General features: G+C 44.3%; 1 protein-coding gene across 3 annotated transcripts in view; it reads left to right on the plus strand.

Annotated features, from left to right (window-relative positions):
• The window catches only part of gareml (GRB2 associated, regulator of MAPK1-like), a 155,923-nt gene that overhangs the window by 87,190 nt on the left and 44,268 nt on the right, over nucleotides 1–24,465 (plus strand). For all 3 annotated transcript variants that reach the window (XM_073057106.1, XM_073057107.1, XM_073057108.1), the window contains exon 3: nucleotides 4,837–4,967. In XM_073057106.1, the coding sequence (XP_072913207.1) occupies nucleotides 4,837–4,967 (131 nt within the window). The remainder of the gene's footprint in view (nucleotides 1–4,836; nucleotides 4,968–24,465) is intronic.

The following is a 24,465-nucleotide window of genomic DNA, read 5'->3' on the forward strand; positions in this document are numbered from 1 at the left end:
CAAGGTTGTGATTGTAAGTTGAAGTTTTGGCTGGTTCCGGAATTAAATACTAAAGCTTGGATACTGTCTGGACACTCCAGAACACTCAACCATTTCTTCATTACACATGAAATGAATCAAGTTGACTGAAACAGCAGAGTCCTCAGGAGAAAGCCAAGATGGATCTTGCGGCTGAAGATGATAGAGATTACTCAGGCCTTGCCTTTGCCTTCTGTGCTGCCATTGGGTAATTATCCATCAGAAAAGCCAGAAAATTTGGAGTGGGAGAATGGAAGTTGTGTGTTATGGAAGCTTTTTAAAGGCATCCAGGGGAAAGATATTCATAGGACATAAATTTAAGACAATGGATAATGAGGTTTTCAAATGAAATGGAATGATGAAATTATTGTGGTGATAACTTTTAGAAGACATTTGAATTTGTGTTTGGAAGGGACGGGGTATGGGAGAGCAAAATCAATTTGCACTTACCAGTAACACAAGAAGATTCTGCAGATGCTGGAAATCCAGTGTAACACATGACAAATGCTGGAGGAACTTTGCAAGTCAGGCAGCATCTATGGAGAGGAATAAGGAGTTTTGTGGTGAAACCCATCATTAGGACTGGAAAGGCAGGGTGACAAAGTCGGAATAGGAAGATGAGGGAGTACAAGCGGTAAAGTGGTAAGTGAAGTCTGGTCGGGGTGAATGGGGGAGTGGTATGAAGTGAGAAGCTGAGATTTGAAGGGTGGAAAAAGTAAAGCATGGAAGAAATCAGAATCTGCTAGGTAAGCAGGATGGACCATGGGAAAAAGGGAGGAGGACCAGCAGAGGGAAGTGATAGACAGGTGAGGAGAAGAGGGGAGCCAGAATGGGGAATAGAAAAAGAGTGGAGGGGGAGGGAGAGAAATTACCGTAAGTTAGAGAAATCAATGTTCATGCTGTCAATTTGGAGACTACACAAATGAAATATGAAGTGTTGCTGTTCCAGCCTGAGAGTGGCCTCACTGTGGCAGTAGAGGAGGCCATGGACTGACATGTCGGAATGGGAATGGGGAGTGGAGTTAAATTGATTGGCTACCGTGAAATCCTCCCTGTTGCAAACGAAGCAAAGGTGCTCGACAAAGCGGTCTCCTCAATCTATGTCGAATCTCACTGATATTCAGGAGATGGCAACGGGAACACCAGATACAGTAGATGACCCCATCAGACTTGCAGGTGAACCACCACATCACCTGGAAGGACTCTTTGAGGGAGGAGGTGAGTTACCTGGAGGTGAAAACACTTACCATTTCATTGAAAGATGCCCGTTAGCCCATCAGGGTTAGGCCTGCTTCCTGCAGGGCAACCCTCTCACTCCCATTCCCCAATTACATCCTTGTACCATATTCCATCTTGAATGCCCATCAACTTCTCCCAATTTTCCTGCCACCCAATTACACCAGAAATAATTCACTGATTTCCCCGAGTCCTGGATAGTGTGTAATGGTTATTTGTACAAAGAAACTGCCACCTTTTTGTTTTCTTTTTACTCCAGATTTGTTTTGATTTCAGTGTCTCCATCTGTTCTTTTCAGCAGATCTAATGCTCCACTGATTCAGAGGGTACCTGTCAGTAACATGATAGATGATCCAGACATTGTCACAGAAAATCACACTGCTAAACCATCATTCTCATCGTCCTCACCAGACCAGGCATTGGACTAAAGCAAACAAATAGTTTTATTTAAGTAACATGTGAGCAAATTGTATATAATCTAATGTTGTGAGTCATTTATTTTTCTTCCATGTTTAATAGAGAATAAAACTGCCCATAACATTGTTTAGGATAGATTTGAAGCAGAAGTACATTTCTTACACTGTCACAGATTTTAAATATACAAACCCTTTAAGTGGTCATCACAAAAATAGAAGTACACAACTGCTGTCTGCAGTTGTCTTTTGCAGGTCATATTACTTTGGGGGGGGGGGGGGGTGAAATTGAAGTGATCTCTTTGAGTTTTCACTGAAATAATGGTCAAGTGCAATGGTGGCTGGCCATAGCCACTTACAGCATAATATTGTTTTTCAGTTTCATTTGGGTAAACATCTTTGTTAGTGACACAAAAGATGGTCGTTAAATGCAGTATTTCAAGTAATTTCATTTTGCCAATGCATGTGGGAAAGAGCAGGGAACAGGATGAATTGCAGAGCTTTGGGCTAAATGGCCACCACATAAATGTGTCAATCAGTGATGTGCTCTGCATGTGCTTGGGTTTAACCCTATGTGGTACAGTTTCACAAAATTATAAAATGCATTCCAAGAATCTGAAACAGAATTGCATGGTTTTGTACAGATTAAATAATTTCTTGATGACTTTTGGAAGATGCAACTTAATGTAAATTTCTATGGTCTAAACAGATCTTAAAATGTCTAAGTACAGGTTAACTGATATAACGGTAGTGCCTCCAGTTGATATTTCTGTGAGTTTTTTCTTACCAGATCTCTGTAGTTCTTATCACCTCAACAGGAACTCCTGCTAACAAAAATGAAAGTAAAGTGGCACTGATTTTATAAACTAATATAATTTCCATTGCTTTCTAATTTTCCATGTGCCAATGGTTTGTTTTTGGCAGAGCTCTCTATAAATCAGAGATCAACCCCTTTTGCTATACTGCTTTGCTGTGTTACTGAGACTCTTCCAATGAAGTTGACAATACCCTTTCTACGTAGTCTTTATTGTAAGGATTCGGCAAACTTGGGAATGCACATACGGCCTCTTGAAAACTAATGTCGGCCTTTGCTGGGATGGACTTTAAGCCAGATTAAAGTTTCAAGGTCCAAGAGTGGAAAACAAACTCGTGTTCAGCCCCATTACTCTGCACCAATTAGAGTGTCAAGGCCCAAGAGCGAAACCAAATTGGTATTCAGCTCCACTACTCCATGCTGATTAAATAATCGACCCAGATTAAAGCGTCAAATCCAAGGGAAAACTAGCATGTGTTCAACCCCATTACTCAGTGCCAGCCAAGATCCCCACCTGAGCCCATCTTGTCTGCCTATGTTTGACTCATCCCCTCGACTGCTACTACCATCAGGTGGGAGGTGTAGGATTCTTGGATCAATGCTTCCAGGTCCAGGAGAAGCTGTTGCCCTGTAGCCATTGTAGCCACTCCTCAACCACATTCACTTGTCTCAACACTGAACTGACTCCACAGCTGTGGACTACCTTTTGGGGATCTTGCAGCTCATATTCCGTGTGTTATTTGTTTACTTTCGACTACTTGCACGATTTGTCCTCTTTTGTACATTGGATGTTTGTCGGTCTTTGTTGCTTCATGCGTTTCTTTGTTTTGTGGCTGTCTGTAAGAAGATGAATTTCAAGGTTGTGTTTTCTGGTACACATACTTTGATAAATTCAGCCACACTGAGCACCACAGTGACTGATACTTTGAGAGTCCATTCAAAGCACATGAGCAATGGTTTATAGATGTGCTTGTCATATTCTACTCACTCTACAGGGCTAATTTTGCAAAGACAGTGCAATATAGTTTTGCTCATGATGTGAATTTGTACCTTCTCTCTGCAGTGGGACAATAGAATTTGGCTGAAGCAGATGTATGTTCATACATGTCTATTGGAACCTTCCTGCTGTGCACATGTTTCAGGAATTTTTGTAAACGCTACATTGATTTGGATTCCTGGAGTGAGTGTTATTTTTAAGCTTTATATTTGAGCAAGGATACAGTGAAGACTGTAAGTGGCAGAAGAGCCTGGGATATGGGCATCACATCAAACGAAGTGAGAGGTCCCCTTTAATATTGTTTCCCACCAAACAGCCAGGTGAATTGCCATCTATTTAGTGGCTTGGAAGAAACCATTGGCAAATGACCATGCCTGATGGTTTGGAGAAGGGAAGAAAGAGGTCATATTTGAGAGGGCCTGCGGGATTGTAATAGGGGAGCAAAGGTAGTGATGAGAAATGGAGAGAAGGAGAATTCATTCCAAATTAAAAACAAACAATGCTTGATGTATCTTGGGCTCTAGGCAAGTTGGAGCAGATCCAACTACCTCCTCAGGGAGGTCATTGCAATTGAATGGGCAGATAGCATCTTGGGCAGTGTCTGTGAAAAAAACATCAGATTTAATATTTCAGGTTGAAGCCCCTTTGACGGTTCCATTTTTATTTCAGATTTCCAGCATCTGCAGTTTTTAAAAAAATTTTCACTTCATTTCAGATGTCCAAAATTTATTTTTGAATTTGAAGTGAAATGAGGACTCCTAGTTGTGTTCGGAGTTTCAGTTTCAACACTGATTCTTTTGCACGGTTCCTGTTTTGGACCTAGGGTCCATTGTTAGCCAGTGTGTGTTTGCTAGATGTGTTCTCAATTCTTTTCTTTCATCTGTAACCAAGGAAGAGAAACACATCTTCTGTTTTTGCTGCTTATACATTTGAGATCATTACCTTCTAAGCAAGTAGAAGCTTGTTTCAAGGCTTTTGTTATCATGTCTATTTTCATACCTCTGCTTGTTTTTTGGGTGAAGATGTCTTTTATTTGAATGCCAACAACATTAAATAATGTATCCGGAAAGGGTGGTTCTGAATCAGAAACTTTATTTGTCCTCTATGTATGGCGACAAAAATGCATCCATATTTAAGACAGTCAAGTCAAGTCACTTTTATTGTCATTTCAACCATAACTGCTGGTACAGTACACAGTAAAAATGAAACAACACTCCTCCAGGAAAATTCTAATGAACTGATTTGATTATTATTGCAGTTTTTGGCTAATTTTCCTTTGTGATAATGAAACTTACTGGTGAGATATTTCGTCAAATTAATTGCAGGTTTTCACTCAAACATTGTTTTCCTCTTCTCAGGAAAGTTTAAATTGCTGGAGCAGGATCGAGATGTAAGGGAGCCTGTGCAGTACTTTAACAGTGTTGAGGAAGTGGCCAGTGTTTTTCCAGACCGTGTATTTGTTATGGAGGCGATAACATTCAGTGTAAAGGTGAGTCATACAAAAGTCAGATTAATCTTCTCAGAAAGAATTATTAATTTTTATTTGTGTATGTTTGCTCATGAATATGAGAGATTTGAAATACTTTTCCACTGGAAAGCTCCTTTGTAAGTGATAATAGCATGGATTTAATGTTTCAACTTCATTGGCAAATCTTCTGTGTTGATCACAGGCTTCAGAAAATACACAGGAGATACCAGTTACTTTGAGTATTGTGAACTGAATTTTTTGATCGAGATGTCTTCTCTTCCCACTCAATAAAGAAGTATGGCAGCAGAGCCAAACTAATCCATAGTCGTCCACTCATTAAACAGCTTCTCACAGCCATTACCCATTCATTTGCTGGTAGTAGATCTGAGAGTCTGGAGGAATGAGAGTATCTTTGAGGGAGTCTGCTGTTTTCCTTGTTCTGGCATTGACTTGTGAAACACGAATGGAACTGCTGCACTCGGTTACTGGGTAGAGAGTAAAACCTGCAGTTGTATAATGAATTAGCTGGGAAGCACCAATAGATGGCTTTAAAATTCTCTGTGTGCAAATGGATGTCTATGCTGAATGTTAAATCTGGAGAAATGGTACAAGAAGATGGTTCTGCCTGTATAAACAAGTTATCCAGGAGTTGGCCCCATCTCCCTCCTTGACCTCTTCTCCAAGTTTCCTGTTTTCACAGCAGAATACATCTCTTAGAGGCTACTTCTGCTTTTTGGATGGAATTTCTCTCAAAGGTAACTGCCTCAAATATGAAAGAAGATAGGATGTCATGATACTGTCCATTGTCTGATCCATGTAACTGTACTCATAGGTAGAAGAATGTTTGATTTGCCACTCCAAGCATTTAGAGGCCACAAACAAGAGAAAATCTGCAGATGCTAGAAATCTAAGCAACGCACACAAAATGCTGGAGAAACTCAGCAGGCCAGGTAGCATCTATGGGGAAAAAAAGTACAGTTGATGTTTTGGATTGAAACCCTTTGACAGGACTAAGGGTCATATCTTTCATGTCCCATTCAGATCCCATTTAACACCATCCACGTCATTCAAGACTGGTGAAATCCAGAGAGCTGTGCCGCCGGGTGTAGAACTGAGTTCCTTGCTTTGGCCTTCATTTTTGGTGCAGAATTTTAATCTATTTGCCACAACTGTTAAAGTTGGTGAGGCATGGGTAATGGTGATGGACAAAAGCTTCATAAAACCTTACATAGATTTGCAGGAGAGGATCATAGAATGCTAAACAATATCCTGATGGATTGGTATGTGCTGACTTTGAGGTCTACATAAGCCAATGAGAAAGTAAATCATTTGCAGAGATGGCTAGATATCTTGTGTGTTTTGGTGATCATATATTTCTACTAGAAGGGTGTGCTGGTCCAAGCAAATTTACATGGAAAGAATGGAGAAATGTAGAAGATGGAATCACATGGAAGGTATGTTATATCAATGCCTAGAAACTGGGATTAGTCAGTATCCAATTGCACAGGGTGGCAGTGGCGCCCAGGTTTTGGAGCTTAATGATGAGTTTTGCGGGGATGATAGTGTTGAATGCTGAGTTGTATTCAATGAATAGCATTTTGATGTATGCAATAAAGATTTCCAGGCGTTCCAGAGCTGAGTGAAGAGCCAACGAAATGGCATCTGCTGTTGAGCTGTTGTGACTCTAGGCAAGTTGGAGCAGATACAACCACCTCCTCAGGGAGGTCATTGTAATTGAATGGGCAGATTTGCGAGAGCTGTTGAAAGGGTTTAAACTAATCTGGCAGGGAGATAGGAACCTGAGTGATGGGGCTGAGGATGGGGTAGTTGGTTTACAACCAGAGCCCATGTGTAGCCAGGAAAGGCTGATGATAGGGAAACATTGCAGTCACTGGGATGAGCTAAAGTGTAACAGGGGGCCAAAATCAAAAAGAGTGATGAATACAGGGCTGAAGATGTAATATTTGAATGTGCGCAGTATACGGAATAAGGTAGGTGAACTTGCAGCACCGTTGCAGATTGGCAGGTATGATGTTGTAGGCATCACTGAAGTACCATTGCTATTACAAAGGAAAAGGTGCTAGGCAAACTCAAGGGTCTTAAGGTGGATAAGTCACCTGGACCAGATGGATTACATCCCAGAGTCCTGAGAGAGATTGCTGAAGAGATAATGGATGCATTGGTCATGATCTTTCAAGAATCACTTGATTCTGGATTGGTCCTTGAGGACTAGAAGATCGCAAGTGGCACTTCCCTCTTTAAGAAGGCAAAAGAAAGGAAATTATAGGCTAGTTAGCCTAACCTCAGTGACTGGGGAAGTGTTGGAGTCTATTATTCAGGATGAGGTTTCAGGGTACTTAGAGACTAATGATAAAATAAGTCAAAGTCAGCATAGTTTCTGTAATGGGAAACCTTTCCTGACAAATCTGTTAGAGTTCTTTGAGGAAGTAACAAGCCGGGTCGACAAAAGAAAGGCAGAAAGGCAGAGGATGTCATTTACTTGGATTATCAGAATGCATTTGATAAGGTGTCACACATGAGGCTGCTTAACAAGATGAAATCCTATGGTGTTACAGGAAAGATACTGGCATGGATAGAGGAATGGCTGTATCGAAAGGTCAAGCAGGAAGGCATTGGGGGTGGTATTACTCTGTTGGTAAAAAGTAAAATCATTAGAAAGTGTGACATAGGGTCTGAAGGTGTTAACTCATTGTGGATATAGCTAAGGAACTGCAAGGGTAAAAAGACCCTGATGGGAGTTGTATTCAGACCCCAAACAGTAGTAAGGATGTGACCTACAAATTACAATGCATGTCAAAAGGGCAATGTTGTAATAGTCATGGGGGACTTCAATATGCAGGTAGATTGGGAATATCTGGTTGGTGCTGGGTCCAGGAGGGGGAGTTTCTAGAGTACCTACAAGATGGATTTTTAGAGCAGCTTGTGGTGGAGCCCACTAGGAATTAGCTGTTCTGGATTGGGGGTTGTGCAATGAACCAGAATTGATCAGAGAACTTAAGGTTATAGATCTCCTAAGGGAAAATTATCATAATATGATCAAATTCACCCTGAAATTTGAGAAGGAGAAGCTGAAGTAAGATGCATCAGTATTACAGTGGAGTAAAGGGAATTACGGAGGCATGAGCGAGGAGTTGGCCAGAATTGATTGGAGAAGAACACTGGCAGGGATGATGGCAGAGCATCCAAGGCTGGATTTTCCAGAAGCAACTTGGAAGACACAGGATTATATAGATCCCAAAGAGCAAGAAGTATTCTAAAGGAAAGATGACACAATTATGGCTAACGAGAAGTCAAAGTCGATGTAAAAGCCAAAGAGAGGGCATATAATTGAGCAAAAATTAGTGAGAAGTTAGAGAATTGGGAAGCTTTTAAAAGCTAACAGAATGTAACTAAAAAGCCATCAAGAAGGTAAAGAAAGAATATGGAAGTCAGCTAGCCAATAATATCAAAGAGGACACCAAAAGTTTCTCCAGAAGTTTCTTCAGATACATAAAGTGTAAAAGAGAGGCAAGAGTGGATATTGGACCACAGGAAGATGATGCTGGAGAGGTAGTAGTGGGGGACAAGGAAATGGCTGGTGAACTGAAGAAGTATTTTGTGTCAGACTTCACTGTGGAAGACACTAGCTGTATGGTGGAAGTTCCAGGTGTCAGGGGTCATGAAGTGTGTGAAGTCACCTTAACTAGAGACAAGGTTCTTGGGAAACTGAAAGGTCTGAAGGTAGATAAGTCACCTGGACTTGATGGTGTACATTCCAGAGTTCTGAAAGAAGTGGCTGAAGAGATTGTTGAGGCATTAGTAATGATCTTCCAAGAAATGCTAGATTCTGGAATGGTTCTGGAAGACTGGAAATTGCACTCCACTCTTCAAGAAGGGAGAGAGGCAGAAAAAAGGAAACTATTGGCCAGTTGATCTGACCTCAGTGGTTGGGAAGATGTTGAAGGCCTTTGACAAGGTCCCGTATAGAGGTTAGTTAGGAAGATTCAGTTGCTAGGTATACATGGAGAGGTAGTAAATTGGATTAGACATTGGCTCAATGGAAGAAGCCAGAGAGTGGTTTTGGAGGATTGCTACTCTGAGTGGAGGCCTGTGACTAGTGGTGTGCCACAGGGATTAGTGCTGGGTCCATTGTTATTTGTCATTTATATCAATGATATGGATGATAATGTGGTAAATTGGATCAGTAAATTTGCTGATGATACAATGATTGGAGGTGTAGTGGACAGTGAGAAGGTTTTCAAAGCTTGCAGAGGGATTTGGACCAGTTGGAGGAATGGGCTGAAAAATGGCAGATGGAGTTTAATACAGACAAGTGTGAGGTATTGTACTTTGGAAGGTCAAACCAAGGTAGAACATACAAGGTAAATGGTAGGACACTGAGGAGTGCAGTAGAACAGAGGGATCTGGGAGTACAGGTACATAACTCCCTAAAAGTGGTGCCACAAGTAGATAGGGTTGTAAAGAGAGCTTTTGATACATTGGCCTTTATAAATCAAAGTATTGAGTATAAGAGTTGGAATGTAATGGTGAGGTTGTATAAGACATTGGTGAGGCCGAATTTGGAGTATTGTGTGCAGTTTTGGTCACCTAATTACAGTAAGGGTATTAATAAGGTTGAAAGAGTGCAGAGAAGGTTTACAAGGACGTTGCGGGGACTTGAGAAACTGAGTTACAGAGAAAGGTTATTCCCTGGAGCGTAGGAGAATGAGGGGTGATTTGATAGAGGTGTATAAAACTATGATGAGTATAGATAGAGTGAATGCAAGCAGGCTTTTTCCACTGAGGCTAGGGGAGAAAAAAAATCAGAGGTCATGTGTTAAGGGTGAAGGGGGAAAAGTTTAAAGGGAACATTAGGGGGAGCTTCTTCACGCAGAAGAGTGGTGGGAGTGTGGAATAAGCTGCCAGATGAAGCGGTGAATGCGGGCTCACTTTTGACATTTAAGAAAATCTTGGACAAGTATATGAATGAGAGGGGTTTGGAGGGATATGGCCCAGGTGCAGGTCAGTGGGACTGGGCAAAAAAAATGGTTCGGCACAGCCAAGAAGGGCCAAAAAGCCTGTTTCTGTGCTGTAATGTTCTATGGATTATCAACAATGTGGTTTTGGGGTACTTAGAGGTACATGATAAAATAGGCCAAAGTCAGCATGGTTTCCTCAAGGGAAAATCTTGCCTGACAAGCCGGTTGGAATTCTTTGAAACAATACCAAGCAGGATAGAAAAGGGGAATCGCTTGATGTTTTTACTTGGATTTTCAGAGGGCTTTGACATGTTGCCACACATGAGGCTGCTTAAAGAACTGAGCCCATGGGAGTATAGGAAAGGTTCTAACATGGATAAAACAGCGACTGATTGGCAGGAGGCAAAGAGTGGGGAAAAAAGCGAGCCTTTTCTGATTGGTTGCAGAGGTCTGTGTTGTGACCAATTCTTTTTATGTTATATGTCAATGATTTGGTTGATGGAATTGATGGCTTTGTTGCAACATTTGCAACCAATATGAAGGTGGGTGCAGGGGGTGGTAGTTTTGAGGAAATAGAGAAGCTACAGAAGATAGATTAGGAGAATCGGCAAAGAATACAGATGGAACACAGTGCTGGGCAGTGTACGGTCATGCACTTTGGTTGAAGAAATGAAAGGGTCAACTATTTTGTAATTGGAGACAAACTACAAAAAGCTGTGGGCAAAGGGACAGGAGTTCTTGTGCAGGATTCCCTAAAGGTTCATTTGTAGGCTGAGTCTGTGGTGAGGAAGGCAAATGCATTGTTGACACTCCTTTCAAGAGGAATAGAATATAAAAGCAAGGATGGAATGCGGAGACTTTATAAAGCACTGGTGAAGCCTCACCTGGAGTTTTGTGAACAGTTTTGGGCCCCTCATCTTAGAAAGGATGTGCTGAAACTGGAGAGGATCCAAAGGAGGTTCATGAAAATGATTTCAGGATTGAATGGCATCATATGAAAAGTGTTTGATGGCTCTGGGCCTGTATTCACTAGAATTCAGAAGAATGACAGATGACCGAGTAGAAACCTATTGAATGGTGAAAGGCATTGATAGAGTGGATGTAGAGAGAATATTTCCTATAGTGGGAGAGTCTAATACAAGAGGACACAGCCTCAGAATAGAGGGATGTTCTTTTGGAATGGAGATGAGGAGGAATTTCTTTAGCCAGAGAGTGGTGAATCTGTGGAAGTCATTGCCACAGGCAGCTGTGGAGGCCAAGTGTATATGTATATTTAAGGCAGAGTTTGATAGATTTGTTTTTATTGTTCAGGGCATGAAGGGATATGCGGAGAAGGCAGGAAATTGCGGCTGAAAGGAAAATTGGATCAGTCGTGAGGAAATGTAGGAGAAGACTTGATGGGCCAAATGGCTTACTTCTGCTCCTGTACCTTAAGGTCTTGTAGTCAAAAGGTTTTTCAGATATATAAAGAATAAAAGAGAGATGAGAGTGGATACTGGAATGCCAGAAAGTGACGCTGAAGAGATAGTAAAGGGGTACAAAAATGGCAGATGAACTGAATAAGTATCTTGCGTCAGTCTTCACTGTAGAAAACACTAGCAAATTGCCAGAAATGTGTGAGTGACAGGGAGCAGAAGTTAATGTAGTTGCTTTAGCTATGATGAAGATGCTTGGGAAGCAGAAGAGTCTGAAGATAGACAAGTCATTTGGATCAGATGAAAAACACCCCAGGGTTCTGAAAGAAGAGGCTGAAGAGATCGTGGAGGCATTAGTAATGATCTTAAAAGATTCAGTAGGTTCTGGAATGGTTGCTGAGGATTGGAAAGTTGCAAATGTCACACCACTCTTGAAGTAGGGAGAGAGGTAAAGGAAAGGAAATATTGTGCCTAACTTCAGTGGTTTAAACAATGTTGGAGTCTATTGTTAAGGATGAGATTTTGGGGAACTTGGAGGCACAGGAAGTAGGCCAAAGTCAGCAGGGTTTCCTTAAATGGAAATCTTGCCTGATAAAGCTGTTGGAATTCTTTGAGGAAGTAGCAGGTAGGATAGATAAAGGAGATTCAGTGGTGTGGGAATAAAAGGGGCCTTTTCTGGTTGGCCACTGGTGACTAGTAGTTTTCCACAGGGGCCGGTGTTGGGACTGTTCTTTACATGTTATATGTCAATGATTTAGATGAAGGAATTGATGGCTTTGTGGCCACGTTGGGGGATAATACAAAGATGGAGGGGCAGATAGTATTGAGGAAGCTGGGTGTCTGCAGAAGGACTTAGACAGATTGGGGGAATGGTCAAAGAGATGGCAGATGGAATATAATGTAGGGAAGTGTATGGTAGATGGAATAAGGGTGTGGACTATTTTATAAATGGGGAGAAAATTGAAAAATCCAAGGCGCAAAGGAACTTGGGAGTCCCTGCGCAGGATTCCCTGAAGGTGAACTTGCAGGTTGAGTTCATCGTAAGGAAGGCAAATGCAATGTTAACATTCATTTTGAGATGACTGGAATACAAAAGCAAGGATATGATGTTGAGGCTTTATAAAGCATTAGTTAGATTGCACTTGAAGTATTTGAGCAGTTTTGGACCTCTTATCCAAGAAAAGATGTGCTGGCATTGGAGAGGATCCAGAGGAAGTTCATGAGAATGATGGAATAAAACATGTAAGGAATGCTTGATGGCTCTGAGCCTGTGCTTGCTGGAGATGGGAAGAATGAGGGAGAACTCACCAAAATTTAATGGAGTTTGAAAGACCTAGATAGAATGAATGAGGAGAGGATGTTTCATGTAGTGGGCGAGTCTAGGACCAGAGGGCACACACTCAGAAAGGAGGAAGATCCATTTAGAACAGAGCTGAGGAAATATTTATTTCACCAGAGGGTGGTGATCTGTGAAATTCATTGCCACAGATGGCTGTGAAGTCCAAATCAGTGGGTATATTTAAGGTGGAGGTTGATAGGTTCTTGATCAGGGTGTCAGAGGTTACAGGAAGAAGGGTGAGAATAAAGAATGGGGTTGAGAGGGATGATACATCAGCCATGATGGAATGGCAGAAAAGACTCGATGGGCTGAATGGCCTAATTCTGGTCCTGTGTCTTATGGCCTTAATCATTCTTGCATATCTTTCTGTTATTTTGCTCATATAGTCATAGAGCACTACTGCACAGAGAGATGCTCTTTGGTCCATCTAGTCTGAACTGAATCATTAATCTGCCTAGTTCCATCGACCTGCACCTAGAGCATAGCCCTCCATACCCCTCTCATCCATGTACATGTCCAAATTTCTCTTAAATGTTGAAATTGAAACCCGCATCCACCACTTGTACTGGTAGCTCGTTCCACACACTTACCACCCTCTGAGTGAAGAAGTTGCCCCTCATGTTCCCTTAAACGTGTTACCTTTTACACTTAACCCATGATCTTTAATTGTAGTCTTACCCAGCTTAAGTAGAAAAAGAACTGCTTGCATTTACTGTATCTGTACCCCTCATAATTTTGAATAACCCTATCCAATCTCCCCTCAATCCTCTCCAGTCATCAATTCTCCTGGTTTCTTCCTTGAAAAACTTTCTAAGATTGGTTACCACACTTACAACTTACCACAAACAAAGCCGTTTTTTTATCCTCGATCAGTCCTTGTCTATCCAAATGTTTATATAGCTGGTCCTTTAGAATACCTTCCAATAACATTCCTACTACAGATGTCAGGCTCGCTAGTCTATAATTTCCTGGCTTATTCTCCAAGCCTTTTTTAAAACAATGAAACAACTTTAGCTATTGTCCAATCCTTTGGCAACTCATGTGGGTAAGTATGTTTAAAATATCTCTGCTATTACCCTTGCAGTTTCTGCACTAGCCTCCTACAAGCTCCAAGGGAACACCTTGTCAGGTCCTGGGGATTTATCCACCCTAATTTGCCTCGACACATCAAACACCACCTCCTCTGCAATCAGTCCAGGGTCCATTACATTGCTGCTGCATTGCCTCACATCTGTGGACCTTGTGTCCATCTCCTGAGTAAATACAGATGCAAAAAATCCATTTAACATCGCCCCTATATCTTTCAGCTCCATGCTTAGGTTACCACCCTAATCTTGCAGCCGACTAGTTTTGTCCCTTGCTATCCTTTTGCTCATAGTATATCTGTAGAAGCCCTTAGTCACCTTGTCTTCATGCCTTCTTTTAGGCCTCCTGATTTTTTTCCTAAGTTCTCTCCTGCAGTTCCTTTACTCCATAGTACCTCATTTTTTCTTGCCTGCCTGTACCTGGTATGCAGCCCAATCTTTTTCTTAACCAGGACCTCAATATCTCTTGAAAACCGAAGTTCCCTATACCTGTTATCTTTGCCTTTTACTCTGACAGGAACATACAAACTCTGTATTCTCAAAATTTCACTTTTGAAGTCTTCCCATTTATCTTTACCAGAAGACGAACTGTCCCAATCCACACTTGCCAGATCTTTTCTGATACCATCAAAGTTGTCCTTTCTTCAATTTAGAATCATAACCCGAGGACCAGACCTATCTGTTTTCATAATTACCTTAAAATGAATGGCATTATGATCACTAGATGCAAAGTGTTCCCCTGTATGAACTTCTGTCACCTGTCCTGCCTCACTCCCTCATAGGAGATCAAGTATTGCACTCTCTCTGGTTGGGACTTAGACAATAGACAATAGGTGCAGAAGTAGACCATTCGGCCCTTCGAGCCTGCACCACCATTCTGAGATCATGGCTGATCATCTACTATCAATACCCGGTTCCTGCCTTGTCCCCATATCCCTTGATTCCCCTATCCATAAGATACCTATCTAGCTCCTTCTTGAAAGCATCCAGAGAATTGGCCTCCACTGCCTTCCGAGGCAGTGCATTCCAGACCCCCACAACTCTCTGGGAGAAGAAGTTTTTCCTTAACTCTGTCCTAAATGACCTACCCCTTATTCTCAAACCATGCCCTCTGGTACTGGACTCTCCCAGCATCTGGAACATATTTCCTGCCTCTATCTTGTCCAATCCCTTAATAATCTTATATGTTGCAATCAGATCCCCTGTCAATCTCCTTAATTCCAGCATGTACAAGCCCAGTCTCTCTAACCTCTCTGCATAAGACAGTCCTGACATCCCAGGAATTAACCTTGTGAATCTACGCTACACTTCCTCTACAGCCAGGATGTCCTTCCTTAACCCTGGAGACCAAAACTGTACACAGTACTCCAGGTGTGGTCTCACCAGGGCCCTGTACAAATGCAAGAGGATTTCCTTGCTCTTGTACTCAATTCCCTTTGTAATAAAGGCCAATATTCCATTAGCCTTCTTCACTGCCTGCTGCACTTGCTCATTCACCTTCAGTGACTGATGAACAAGGACTCCTAGATCTCTTTGTATTTCTCCCTTACCTAACTTTACACCGTTCAGATAATAATCTGCCTTCCTGTTCTTACTCCCAAAGTGGATAACCTCCCACTTATCTTCTATGTACTGAGCAGGTAACTTCCCTGAACACATTGACAAACTCTTTCCCACCCAGCCCTTTTACAGTCTGGGAGTCCCAGTCAATATGTGGAAAGTGAAAATCACCTCCCATCACTTTTTGCCATACTTCAGCCACCAATTCTCCACCATTAGGCAGCCACATCTCCTCCCTTGCCAGATACTTTACCGGGTTCTCCTTGCATGCTTCTCTAGTTTTCCCATTCCAAACATGTTGGGCAGAGATGTTCCTTCTTTATTTTGCAGCTGATTTAATACTGACTCCCCTGTATAGTTATGACTGATAATGTTTTTTAATATACAATCCCAATAACTCACTTTCATAGTCTTTTCTGTCCCAGCAAAAAGACACTTTGCATTTATATTATAGTGAAATACACAAGACATGCAGGTCACCTAGTTCATGGCAATATCTGAATAGAGGAGCAGTGCTTGAGGAATCGAAGCACACAACCTTATGGCAATTGATCTCCCCGGGTCCAATAACCCTCTGCCGTCAACCCAGGATTCCAGAATTTCAGTCAGCATCGGGAGCAGAGCACTTTGAAGAGTTTACTCGTAGGTCGTCAAAACTAGTATAAAAGCAGTATTTCCCAGGCATTCAGACATTCTAGACGTCCAATCAACCTCGGGAGCAGAACACTGCAAATGAAATAAAAATAAAGAAGGGGCAAGCGGGGTGGCCATTTTTGGGAATAGGCCAGCGGTGAGAGTAGGAGCATCAGGCCTTGACTCAAGGCTTCGACGAGAAGCGGCTGAGGACAAAGACACAGGACAGAAGATTTGGTTTTGGTTGCCCATTGTACAGTACAGGCAGGGTGGCTGATATGGCTGTGGGAAGTAGGATGTGGGAATTCATGGAGCCTGATAGTCTCCCTGATGACTACATCTGCAGGAAGTGCAGCCAATTCCAGCTCATGGAAGACCACATTAAGGAGGAGGAGCTGGAGTTGGATGAACTTGGCATCATCCGGGAGGCAGAGAAATTGATAGATAAGACTTTCGAGCAGGTGGTTACACCCAGAATGCAGAATTGGGGGAGTAGATGGGTGAACACTGAGAGAGGTAAAGGGAGAAGGAAGTCAGTGCAGGGTCTCAGCAACAAGTATATCCCTTTGGATACTGCTGCTGGGGATGACCTATCTCGGCAAGGCAGCAGGCGCCGGGACCAATAGCACTGTGGTCAGTTCTGAGCCTCAGAGGGTAGGGTGAAGTCAGGTGGAGCAGCAATCATGGGGGACTCGATGGTTGGGGGACAGGTCAGAGATTCTGCGGCAGCAAAAGAGACAGTAGGATAGTGTGTTGCCTCCTGGCAATACGTGGAACTATGATGTTGTGGCCTTTACAGAGACTTGGATGACTCGGGCAGGAATTGGTGCTGAGTTTGCCAGGTTTTAAATGTTTCAAAAAGGACAGGGAAGGATGCAAAAGAGATGGGAGATTGGCACTGCTAATCTTGGATTGTATCACAGCTGCAGAAAAGGAGGAAGTCATGGAGGGATTGTCTATTAAATCATTGTGGGTGGAAGTCAAACAGAAAGGGGGCAATAACTCTGCTGGGTGTTTTTATAGACCCCCAATACTAGTAGAGACATCGAGCAGCAGATAGGGAGGCAGATTCTGGAGTGGTGCAATAGGGTTGTTGTGATGGGTGATTTTAACTTCCCTAATATTGACTGTCATCTCCTTAGTGCAAGGGATTTAGATTGGGTGGAGTTTGTTAGGTGTGTTTAGGAAGGATTCCTGATGCGATATGTAGTTAAGCCAGCTAGAGGAGAGGCTGTACTTGATCTGGTATTGGGAAAAGAACCAGGTCAGATGGCAGATCTCTCAGTGGGAGAGCATTTTGGAGGTAGCGATCACAACTCTATCACCCTTACCATAGCACTAAAGAGGGATAGGAGCAGAAAATTTGGGAAAATGTTTAACTGGGGTAGTGTGAAATATGATGCTGTTAGGTAGGAACTTGGTAACATAAATCATGTTGGAGAAGATCCTGAGAGGCAGGATTTATGTGCATTTGGAGAGACATAATCTGATTAAGGATAGTCAGCATGGCTTTGTTAAGGGCAGTCATGCGTTATGAACCTGATTGAATTCTTTGAGGATGTAACAAAGCACATTGATTAAGGTAGAGCAGTGGATGTAGTGTATATGGATTTCTGTAAGGCATTGGATAAGGTTCCCCATGCAAGACTCCTTTAGAAAATAAGGAGGCATGGGATCCAAGGAGACTTGCTTGATGGATCCAGAATTGGCTTACCCCCCTGAAGACAAAGGGTTGTAGATGGTTTGCATTCTACATGGAGGACAGTGACCAGTGGTGTTCTGCAGGGATTTGTTCTGGGACTCCTTCTCTTCTTGATTTTTATAAATGACCTCAATGAGGAACTAGAAGGGTGGGTTAGTAGGTTTGCTGATGACACAAAAGTTGAGGGTGTTGTGGATAGTCTGGAGGGTTGTCAGAGGTTACAACGGGACATTGATAGGATGCAGAACTGGGCTGGGAAGTGGCAGATGGAGTTCAACCCAGTTAAGTATGAAGTGGTTCATTTTGGTAGGTCAAATTTGAATACAGAATATAATATTAATGGTAAAATTCTTGGCAGTGTGGACGATCAGCGAGATCTTGGGGTCCATGTCCATAGGACATTCAAAGCTGCTGCACAGGTTGACAGTGTTGTTAAGAAGGCATATGGTGTGTTGGCTTTCATCAACTGTGGGATTGAGTTCAAGAGCTGTGAGGTGATATTACAGCTATACAAGACCTTAGACCCCACTTGGAGTACTGTGTTCACTCCAGGAAGGATGTGGATACTATAGAGAGAGTGCAGAGGAGATTTACAAGGATGTTGCCTGGATTGGAGACCATGCCTTATGAGAACAGATTGATTGAACTTGACTTTTTCTCCTTGGAGCGACGAAGGACGAGAGGTGACCTGATAAAGGTGTATAAGATGATGAGAGGCACTGATCGTGTGGATGGCCAGAGACTTTTTTGCAAAGCTGAAATAGCTAACATGAGGAGGCATAGTTTTAAGGTGCTTGGAAGTAGGTACAAGGGGGATGTCAGGAGTAAGTTTTTCACACAGAGAGTGGTGGGTGTATGGAATGCACTACCTGTGAAGGTGGTAGAGGTGGATACAATAGGGTCTTTTAAGAGACTCTTGGATAGGTACATGGAGCTTAGAAAAATAAATTCTAGGCAATTTCTAGAGTAGGTTACACAGTCGGCACAATATTGTGGGCCAAAGGGCCTGTAGTGAGCTGTAGACTTCTATGTTTTTATGCATATTCCTTAAATGCGAGCAGTGATGTTGCCTGAGTAACCTGGCACAAGGCTTCTTGTGTGGAGATATCCTTACTGCCATGTCCTCAATCTGTAGTTACTTTGTCCTATTGTACTGCTGCTTTGACTCATTTAGTTTAGTTTTACACTTACCACTTCTGTCTCATTAAATATTTTATATACCTATCAAATCTTTCAGTTGCTCAAAAGATGAGAAGTTGGAGGAACTCAGCGGGTCATCAATGGAGGGAAATGGACAGTCGGCCTGATCTCCTGAGTTCCTCCAGCTTTTAGTGAGTTGCCCCAATTCCAGCATCTATTATTTTGTCTGTCTCCTTTTTCATTTGATAGTTCATTTTGGATCTAAATAGCCCAGAGCGTCTCAGATGGCTAATTTGTTGCAGTTTCCTTTACCAGTCTGGTAACTGGCCAAGTCATTAAGCCTGGGGAACATTATTAATTCCAAATGCCACAAAGAATGCAAGAAGAGTGGTTCAGGGCCCTCCAGGAAGCTCAGTCAAGTGAGTTGGTAGAAGTGGAGACTGCTTGCATCTTTTGAAGGAAAACTGTACTTGGGCCCTGGAGAACGAGCTTTAGTACATGTACCTTGGGCCTGGCGAACTTTAGCATCCTGCCATAGAATCATATATGATAGCATTCCTCTTCATCCAATTTGTTCACGTTGACCTTCTGTATTAATGACCGGCATTTGGGCATCGGGCCTCTGTGCCTCAGCGAGTCAAGTGCTCATCTCCAATGGCATCAGTGACCTAGCTTCAACCACTTCTAAGAATGTAACACCAAGATGAAGAATCTAGGTAATGTAGGACTCTCTCTTGTGTCCCGTATAATTCTTTTCCCTCTTTCATTAAACCTATGTCCTCTCGTTTTAACTACCTTTGGGGAAAAGACTCTTGCAGTCTACACTATCTGTAACTCTTGTAATTTTAGATGCCACAATCATGTCCCCTCTACATCTCCAGTCCAGGGAAACCCAAGCTGTATCCTCCAATCATGTTCCTCATAATTAAAACACTCGTCTCCAGTACTATCCCATCCTCCCTGCAGCAAGGTGACCAGGACTGCACACACTGCTCCTGCTGGAGTGTAACCTCTGATGCACCATCAATAACTCTCGGAGACGTGAGGCGAGATAGATAGATAGATAGATAGATAGATACTTTATTCATCCCCATGGGGAAATTCAACATTTTTTCCAATGTCCCATACACTTGTTGTAGCAAAAACTCATTACATACAATACTTAACTCAGTAATAATATGATATGCATCTAAATCACTAACTCAAAAAGCATTAATAATAGCTTTAAAAAAAGTTCTTAAGTCCTGGCAGTTGAATTGTAAAGCCTAATGGCATTGGGGAGTATTGACCTCTTCATCCTGTCTGAGGAGCATTGCATCGACAGTAACCTGTCGCTGAAATTGCTTCTCTGTCTCTGGATGGTGCTATGTAGAGGATGTTCAGGGTTTTCCATAATTGACCGTAGCCTACTCAGCGCCCTTCGCTCAGCTACCGATGTTAAACTCTCCAGTACTTTGCCCACGACAGAGCCCGCCTTCCTTATCAGCTTATTAAGACGTGAGGCGTCCTTCTTCTTAATGCTTCCTCCCCAACACGCCACCACAAAGAAGAGGGCGCTCTCAACAACTGACCTATAGAACATCTTCAGCATCTCACTGCAGACATTGAATGACGCCAACCTTCTAAGGAAGTACAGTCGACTCTGTGCCTTCCTGCACAAGGCATCTGTGTTGGCAGTCCAGTCTAGCTTCTCGTCCAACTGTACTCCCAGATACTTGTAGGTCTTAACCTGCTCCACACATTCTCCATTAATGATCACTGGCTCCATATGAGGCCTAGATCTCCTAAAGTCCACCACCATCTCCTTGGTCTTGGTGACATTGAGACGCAGGTAGTTTGAGTTGCACCATATCACAAAGTCCTGTATCAGTTTCCTATACTCCTCCTCCTGTCCATTCCTGACACGCCCCACTATGGCCGTGTCATCAGCGAACTTCTGCACATGGCAGGACTCCGAGTTATATTGGAAGTCAGATGTGTACAGGGTGAACAGGACCGGAGAGAGTACGGTTCCCTGTGGCGCTCCTGTGCTGCTGACCACTGTGTCAGACCTACAGTCTCCCAACCGCACATACTGAGGTCTATCTGTCAAGTAGTCCACTATCCAATCCACCATGTGAGAGTCTACTCCCATCTCCGTTAGTTTGTGCTTTAAGATCTTGGGCTGGATGGTGTTAAAGGCACTAGAGAAGTCAAGGAATGTAATCCTCACAGCACAACTGACCCCATCTAGGTGAGAGAGTGATTTGTGCAGCAAATACGTGATAGCATCCTCCACTCCCACCTTCTCCTTATACGCAAACTGAAGCGGATCCCGGGCGTGCCTGGTTTGTGGCCTCAGATTCTGTATTATCAGCCGCTCCATGGTCTTCATCACGTGCGACGTCAAGGCAACAGGTCTGAAGTCATTCAACTCCTTTGGTTGTGGTTTCTTCGGTACCGGGACAATACAAGATGTTTTCCACTGTCTGGGTACTCTTCTCTGATCTAGACTCATGTTGAAGATGCGCTGTAGTGGTTCTCCCAGTTCAGTCGCACAGGCCCTCAGTAATCGTGGGGAAACTCCATCCGGTCCAGCCGCCTTGCTGGTACAGATCTTCCTCAGTTATAGGCTTTTATTAGCTGGAAGAAAGAACAAGCAGCAATTGACCACCACACTACATCCTGGAGACTGAGACTGGGGCTGTGTCTCCAATCGCCTTTATACCGGGGTCTGTGGGAGGAGCCACGGTCAGTGGGAAGAGCCACAGGAGCAGTCAGCAGTGGGCGTGTCCAGACAGGTATATGTAGTTCACCACATTCACCCCCCCCCCTTTGTTTTAAAAGAGAGTCCCCATGGGGCGAAGTTTCTTACAAGTATATTTACAGGTTAAGTCTATCAGGTGGTCGAATCTGTCGCTGCGATCTACGTAGCACCGGCTGTGATTGCACAGGTGCCGGTGGTGATTGCACAGGTGCCGGTGGTGGTGATTGCACAGGTGCTGGTGGTGATTGCACAGGTGCCGGTGGTGGTGATTGCACAGGTGCCGGTGGTGGTGATTGCAGCCCACTAGGCGTCAGTGATCCCTCATGCGTGTGCGAGGCGCCTGGTATATGCACGTGTGAGACGCCCGGTATAGGAGTGTCGTGAGGAGTCTGTGTAGGGCTCGGTGTGCGCGGTGTCACCTCGGGTACAGGGTTCATAGTTACCGTGGAGTGTTCGGGGTAGTGATCTGCTGCTCCTGCTGGCGCCAGGTTGCGGACGGAGACCGTGTCCTCCCGCCCATCAGGTAAGACCACGTAGGCATACTGGGGGTTCGCATGTAGTAGGTGATCCCTCTCGACCAGCAGGGAGTATTTATTGCTCCTCACATGTTTCCGGAGCAGCACTGGCCCTGGGGACGTCAGCCAAACTGGTAGGGTGGTCCCAGTGGCAGACTTCCTGGGAAAAGAAAATAGGCGCTCATGAGGGGTGGCATTGGTGGATGTACATAACAGGGAGCGGATAGAGTGGAGTGCCTCAGGGAGGACCTCCTGCCATTGAGAGACCGGCAACCCTTTTGACTTAAGGGCTAAAAGTGTGGCCTTCCACACTGTGGCATTCTCCCTCTCCACCTGTCCATTTCCCCGGGGAATATAGCTCGTGGTTCGACTAGTAGCAATGCCCCTAGCCAGCAGGTACCGGCGCAGCTCGTCACTCATAAAGGAGGACCCTCTATCACTGTGGATATAGCAGGGATATCTGAACAGAGTGAAGAGCTGGCGCAGGGCTTTTATGATGGACATGGCAGTGGTGTCGGGGCAGGGAATGGCAAAGGGGAACCACTAGTACTCGTCGATAATGTTGAGGAAGTAGACATTGCGGTCAGTGGAGGGAAGGGGGCCCTTAAAGTCAACACTCAGTCGCTCAAAGGGGCGGGTGGCCTTGATAAGTTGCGCCTTTTCAGGATGGTAGAAGTGCGGTTTGCACTCAGCGCAGACTTGGCAATCCCTGGTCATCGTCCTGATGTCCTCAAGGGAGTAAGGCAGGTTCCGGGCTTTCACGAAATGGTAAAATCGGGTGACTCCCGGGTGGCAAAGATCTGCATGGAGGGCGTATAGCTGGTCAAGCTGTGCGCTGGCACATGCTCCCCAGGATAGGGCATCAGGGGGCTCATTGAGCCTTCCAGGCTGGTACAGGATATCATAGTTGTAGGTGGAGAGTTCTATTCTCCACCGCAAAATTTTATCATTTTTGATTTTGCCCCGCTGTTGGTTGCTGAACATGAACGCAACTGAGCGCTGGTCGGTCAGCAAGGTGAACCTTTTGCCGGTGAGATAGTGCCTCCAGTGCCTAATAGCTTCCACTATGGCCTGGGCTTCTTTCTCCACCGCGGAGTGCCGAATTTCAGAGCCTTGAAGGGTACGAGAGAAGAATGCTACTGGCCTGCCTGCCTGATTGAGGGTAGCAGCCAGTGTGAAATCAGAGGCGTCACTCTCTACTTGGAAGGGAATGGTCTCGTCCACCGCATGCATCGTTGCTTTGGCAATGTCCCCTCTAATGTGGCTCAAGGCCGCGCGGGCCTCGGCAGAGAGGGGAAATGTGGTGGACTTGACCAGGGGACAGGCCTTGTCTGCGTAATGGGGGACCCATTGGGTGTAATAGGAAAAGAAGCCCAGGCACCGTCTGAGGGCTCTGAGGGTGGTGGGAAGAGGGAGTTCTAACAGGGGGCGCATACGGTCGGGATCAGGGCCAATGACCCCGTTCTCCACGACGTACCCAAGGATAGCGAGTCGGGTGGTTCCGAACACACACTTGTCCCTGTTATAAGTAAGGTTCAGGGCTTTGGCCACTTGGAAAAATCATTGAAGGTTGGTGTTGTGATCCTACCAGTCGTGACCACAGATGGTGATGTTATCCAGGTAGGGAAATGTGGCCTTCAGTTGGCACTGGTCCACCATCCGGTCCATTTCCCTCTGGAAGACAGAGACACCATTTGTGACACCGAAGGGGACGCGCAGGAAGTGATAGAGCCTGCCGCCCGTCTTGAAGGCGGTGTAGGGCTGGTCCTCTGGGCGGATGGGGAGCTGGTGATAAGCGGATTTCAGATCTATTGTCGAGTACACCTTGTACTGAGCTATCTGGTTTGACCATATCCGCGATGCGGGGTAGGGGGTATGCGTCAAGCTGCGTGAACCTATTGATGGTCTGGCTATAGTCCACGACCATCCTATTTTTCTGCCCAGTCCGAACAACAACCACCTGGGCCCTCCAAGGACTTGTGCTTGGCTCAATGATCCCCTCCCTGAGCAGCCGCTGCACCTCTGACTGAATGAAGGCCCTGTCCCCCGCACTGTACCTCCTGCTTTTAGTTGCCACAGTTTTACAGTCGGGGGTCAGGTTGGCGAACAGCGGTGGGGAAGGGATCCTGAGGGTGGAGAGGCTGCAAGTAGTGTCAGTAGCGCAGCTGTCGGAATGGTGCTGGGTAGGATGTGTGGGTACCCCGGTGTGTGTGTGTGGTCAGTAGCGGGGTATATGACGAAGTCCCACAAAACTGAGGATTCCTGACAGTGAGTGGTGGGAGGGACCCGTCATATGCCATAGTCACACTTTCGAGGTGGCTCTGGAAGTCCAGCCCCAATAGCACAGGTGCGCACAGTTGAGGCATGACCAGTAGCACAAAGTTCCGATATTCTGTGCTCTGCAC

Source organism: Hemitrygon akajei, chromosome 9, assembly GCF_048418815.1.
Source record: "Hemitrygon akajei chromosome 9, sHemAka1.3, whole genome shotgun sequence".
Lineage (NCBI taxonomy): Eukaryota > Metazoa > Chordata > Chondrichthyes > Myliobatiformes > Dasyatidae > Hemitrygon > Hemitrygon akajei.